We start from the raw sequence: 5,531 nt of genomic DNA on the forward strand, positions 1-5,531 counted from the left end.
AAAATAGTGCTAAAATGTAAAAAAACAAAACAATAGCACATCCTCGAATCTTTTTTGGTGACTTTTCTGTCTGTTATGTGTGAATGAGAAAGCCAAAGAGGGTTTGCAAGAGAGAGGCCCAGTGTAGAAGTTGTGACCATTCTGAATCCAGTACAGCTTCTGCAAACATCTGCCGTTATTATTGAGGAGCAACAACACACAACAACCAACAGACGGCACATCTACAGTGGCTCCATTTTTAACTGACAATCCCATACACAAATCACTGTCACCAACCGGGTTTTCCAATGTCACAGAGGCACAGGAACACTATAGCCTAGCACACAGTCATGTCTAGAATCTGTTTTGCCCACGCCCCAGTATTAACCATATCCATAGGGAGAGGAAGGGAGTAAATCTGACCCTAGACCACTCTGATTTGTGCGAGGTGACAGCAGGGCATTCAGTAGTCTGGCCCCTCCTTCTTCAGATTCTTGTAGTCTGTTGTGATGGCTACAAACTGGAAATTTTAAAAAAAAGTTAATGTTTCACAGTTGAGAAGTCATGATGAATAAATAGAAATTTATATGTATGTGACTTAAGATAGAAATGGTCAGAGTGAATCAAGCAATACTGACAAGCTAATCAAAAGTGGAGGTTCACATGTCAGATATAGAATGTGTGTGTCCACACACATGTTACCGCACCTTGTACTGGTAGGTTGGGTCAAGTTTATTCCAGGGCTCGGGGTTGCTGTTCTTGTTCCAGCTACACGCAAACACACACGTACACACAGTGACAAAACACACAAAAACAACATGCACAAGCAGACGGGATGAGTGGAAATTGTGTTAGTCTCACTGTAGATCCAAATTACACAAGTCAAGCCCTCCTGTGGCTAGCAAACAGCCGCAGTGCCAGTATGCAACCACTCACAACATATCTACCCCACTCAACCTTTTTTTTTTTTACTGCATTCCTGCTTTGTTAGATGGTGTACCAGGAAAAGAAGGAGAGAGAACGGAAAAAGCGAGGACGTGCAGCAAAGGTCGTGGTCAAATTTTGAAACACAACTTTGCCAGTAAATGAGTCACAGCTCGCAGCCCAACAGGACACCCTCCTGTCCCCTAACACTTTCTGCAAGCACATCACACACGTTAACTGTAAATAGGGTCAAGGGTATTTTTTTTGTACTTAGGAAGCTATTCAGTCTCTTAAGAAATTGAGGCTGAAGATACGCAATCCTATGTATCAGATAACAATGGGTCTATTCATCAATCGTTCTATGTACAAGTTTGTTCTTACACACCCATGGAACTTTTTGGCCCTCAATCATGTCTGACAGGTAGCCAGACAGACAGCGTAATGCCTTCCCCCTAACATCTATTGTCTCCCTCTTGCAACAAGCACTCAATCAGGCTTGTAAAGGCATCAGTGTTAACCAACTGGTGTCTAAATTCAGGGGTTACCCAGGTTCTAGATCTGCCTCTAAGACAAACTACAGGGCTAAAAATTCCCATGGGTGTGTAAAAGCCCAAATCTGTACGCACAAGCGATTGATGAATGTGTTCCAACGTTCCCCAGAGTTCTGCTTTGCGACTACCATTCGTTTACAATTCACATTTACATTATTTATTCATATATTTATTCACATTTTGCTCCTTGGGATATCTAGCTGTGTTATTATCAAGAGCTACCGGTTATGCCGGGGTAAGCACATAAAGCTTCAGATCACCGACATCACAAGCAGCCAAAATCTGCAACAGAAGGGTCAGAAAGTTTCTGACCCTTACAGTGATCTTTCGACTGTGGAAGAGGACAGGGGGAAAGTCATTTCGCACTTTTGAAGTAGTGAATGTCTCGCTTGCATGCAATGAAAAGCATGACTAAGCTAAGTAAACAGTACACTTAATGAATTGATGGCTGTCATGAGATCATTTTCAGACAATACGAGTGGAGCACAGCCTTACGTGACGTGCGGTCCCCTGGCCAGCCGGACCAGATACAGACCCGCCCCGCTCATTCCCAAACAGATGAAGAAGAACTGGGGGATGAGCTGGAGGAGCACAAGAGACCAAGGTTAGACGCCAGAACAAAAGAGCAACGACAAAATATCCAGAATTTAGAGTGAAAGAGTCAGTGAAATATCCCCAAGAAGACTGGAAAAAAGTCAACCCGGTGTTTTCTTTGTTTTTTATTTGATCTTGCATACATGTGCATACATAATTTCCTAGAGGTATTCGAAGCGTGATGGCTGATGTTCATGCGCATAAATGACAATATAGACTTAGTTATTTACATTTAAATTTATGAGAAGTATCGCCGCATGAAAATGAAAATATAAGCCTAATATGACGTGATCAAAGATGAAGGCTTTGCCGCTGTGTGGGTGCATGTAGATGCGGTTTAACATAAAGCTTAAGGTCATGGACTAGTAATAACTCCCGAGTCAATACTCCTCCCTCTGGCTGTGACTGACATTTACTTGGGTTGTTAAAGCCTATGGGAGCACGTGGAATAGGTGGGTTCTGAGCAATGATTGGCTCTTATGGCCACGTAGTCTGCCACAGCTATGTATATTATGCTGAGGCTGACCGTGCTTTTCATAGATTCGTTGGCTTTGGGGCGTGAGGTCAAGTAAAATTAATGCAATCAGAAATAACTTCAAAATTATTCCCATACTCACAATGTTGCGTGATCTCACAAGATAACGTCCACTTTTTATCTAACGCAATATATGAAGGGTTCAACTGAAAGATGGTGAACGACTTTCCCTCTTGCTCCCAATTGAAACGTGCCTTCTCCACCAGCACCCTCGCTGGAATCACGGCAGGACCTTCTAAAATTAAAAATGTCCCCCTAAAATAAGAGCTGCGGTTTTTGCCATTTCAATGGTGGTTCACAAAAAAATATGCAAACGAAGACTTTTCCAGGCGTCATTCATGCACCCGTTCTCCACTTTGGGAGAACCTCCCTCCGTTTTATTCCAGTATGATTTCTGTGCCTGACAGCCTGTGAGAAAATAAACCATCAGTGAAAAAGCCAGCACCATCACACCGTCATTTTTGCTCGAGCCTGTTTCTTTCTGAGGGAAGGAAGTTTGCGTCCACTCAACTACAGCAAGTAAAGTAAGGAAACCGCGACAGACCAAAGACAGATTACATGACATCTGTTTGGGCTAATCTGCTGTTGGATCATGTCCGCCATGCTGTAAATGTTTCCTATTAGAGAAAAATTCCCGAATTAACCCACAAATAGACCTACTTTTTGTAATTACATAAACATTTCGGGACCTTTTACATTATCCAACATTTCGTGAACCCCATGGCGCCATCTAGCGTCCCTATTTGTTCCAACACCAGGGTTTGAGCAGAGCAGGGCGTTGCGTTTGTTCAGGCCACTCAGCATCAAAACAAGCACAGTTGCAGTTTTACCATCTGTGACCAGCAGCACAGGCCGAATATAAACACTTTCAGATCCGTGTTCTGCTCTGCAGCTTGCCGCAGACTGGAAAGTGTTAATCAGATGACTAATAGGGATACGGGGATTACAAACACCGGCCGGGCTCTGCTTCGTCAAACTCCGTCATCCAGACGACTAACTTGCTGACATACACGGGACAGGACGGGACGAGGGGGTAGGGGGGTAATGACGATCAGGATAATATGACCTGACAGTGTGTTTCACTAACTGATCTGTGTACTTCAAATCAACGGTGCTCTGTCTGTCTGTCTGTTTGTCTGTCTCTCGCTCCCTCCGCTCCTCCATCTCTGACAACCCTTTAATCTGTTTTGCGGGCAGCTGGGTGCCCGTGGTGAGTGCGTGTGTGCACGTACGCCCCTCTGCTTGCCTCTCTGAGTGTGCGTCTGTGTGCCTCTCTGTCTATGTGCCTCTATTTGTGTGTGTGTGCGCGTGCGTCTGCCTGCCTGCCTGCCTGTCTGTCTGTCAAGCTGAGGGTGCGGATCAAGGCTGCCTGCTGAGTGTCTGTCCAGTGACCCTGCTGACAGAAAGAGGATCTTTTTTACACTCATCCTTGGAAATAAACCTGCTCTCACTCAGTTCCCTGAACACCGCACTGCAGAGGCTTATTGGAGACGTTAAATTCCCCCTTCGCCTGTACCTACGCATAACATGTGTTTTTCGTAGCCCCCCCCCCCCCCCAAATGCTTCGAATTTATCCATTTTTTTTGTTTGTCATATAGGTCATATACGTGCAGCGGACGTAAGCTTTCCGTTAGCAAACCCCCTGTCGGTCACACCTCGGACTTGGATCTGCTCTCGCGCCAATTTTTACTCTTAACACTTATTCGATGTTTGATATTTTAACCTTATACTCAACTCCCTTAATTTCACGTTTCTCTGATCTCGTCTGTGCACATGTGCTTACCATATTATGCCGTTGCTGAGTGCAAGTCGGCACCTTCTTATGTGATCACATTATAACAATAAAACGGACTGAACACTGCTCCCGTGCGTTGCAGCGGATCCCCGCGCGTTTTAAATAAACTAACCGGGAACGTTTAGAAACAGGGTAACATCAGATTAGACCCGATTAGACTTCCGGTGGCCTTGCCAACTTTGCCAGCTCACTATGTTGCACGTGCAGCTGTCGGTGTCTGCAGGTTAAACGTACAGTAAAGCAGACCGTGACGGGAGTGGGGGGGGGTGTTAGAGCTGTCCAAATGCTGATCTGCTTAAATACCCTCCTAAATATTTACTCATGCACATTTAGAATTGCTGGTCTGAGATGCAGATCTTCCAGGCTCGGATTTGATCTAAGTCACTTGAGTCGGCAAGTGAACGACCAGAAACTCCTCAGACCCATCCGAGGTGTCTATCCCGGTCTCATCCTCCCCGAAAACTCAGCTTTACATTTAATTTTACATGGTTTTACTTTGCACCTATGCAAAATCGGACAAATGTTGTCCATGAAGAGAAATTTGAGTTGGTGTGAAAAGGGTGGCAAAGTCCAGCGACTGTGATAATAATGTAAAAAAATACTTATTAGAGTAAAATTGAAATAACTTACGCCAGGGTGCTTCTTAGCGTGCTCTATTGCTGTCCGAAATACCATCACGTGATGCTTCTTTTAACCTTGACCACAATGCATGGATTGAAAGAATGTCAACTTTTTAACTCTGCCTCTTCACACACACACACACTCGTTTCATCAACACCCGAAACCTTTAAACAGGCTGTTAGGGTCTAGACCTGTTGCTCTCTGTTTGGGAGGGGTGGAGAGAGAGAAAGAAGGAGGGAGGAGGAGGGAGAAGGAGGGAGGTGTCGTACATCTGATCCTTCCATCAGATCCCTTGGGTTTGCCACTGCATCATACTGGACCCTGCAAACTACATTTGTCTTCCACAAACTGCACCGGCTGTATTTTTCCCCATCAGTTTCAGGAGCTTGTGTGCGCGCCACAGAAGTGTTGGCACGACTTTACAGGGCTCAGTGGCAACAAGGGGTGTAGCTGGGTAGACTCCTGCAGCACGGTCTGAGTCTCATTTGACTTGCTTCCTTTGCGGTTGTCTCAACAGTGTTCAGCTCCTTTG

At 45.0% G+C, this 5,531-nt stretch overlaps 1 protein-coding gene across 1 annotated transcript in view; it reads right to left on the minus strand.

Annotated features, from left to right (window-relative positions):
• LOC130107727 (NADH dehydrogenase [ubiquinone] 1 alpha subcomplex subunit 4-like 2) overlaps window positions 1-5,201 on the minus strand; it is a 5,511-nt gene extending 310 nt beyond the window's left edge. Inside the window, exons 1-4 of the mRNA XM_056274451.1 lie at window positions 5,009-5,201; window positions 1,950-2,035; window positions 687-747; window positions 1-499 (exon numbers count right to left, since the gene is read on the minus strand). The exon at window positions 1-499 is cut by the window's left edge and continues 310 nt beyond it. Of these exons, the coding sequence (XP_056130426.1) occupies window positions 443-499; window positions 687-747; window positions 1,950-2,035; window positions 5,009-5,053 (249 nt within the window). The 5' untranslated portion in view covers window positions 5,054-5,201 and the 3' untranslated portion in view covers window positions 1-442. The remainder of the gene's footprint in view (window positions 500-686; window positions 748-1,949; window positions 2,036-5,008) is intronic.
• Between the last annotated feature and the right edge of the window lie 330 nt (window positions 5,202-5,531).

The sequence above is a fragment of the Lampris incognitus genome, chromosome 2 (assembly GCF_029633865.1).
Source record: "Lampris incognitus isolate fLamInc1 chromosome 2, fLamInc1.hap2, whole genome shotgun sequence".
Lineage (NCBI taxonomy): Eukaryota > Metazoa > Chordata > Actinopteri > Lampriformes > Lampridae > Lampris > Lampris incognitus.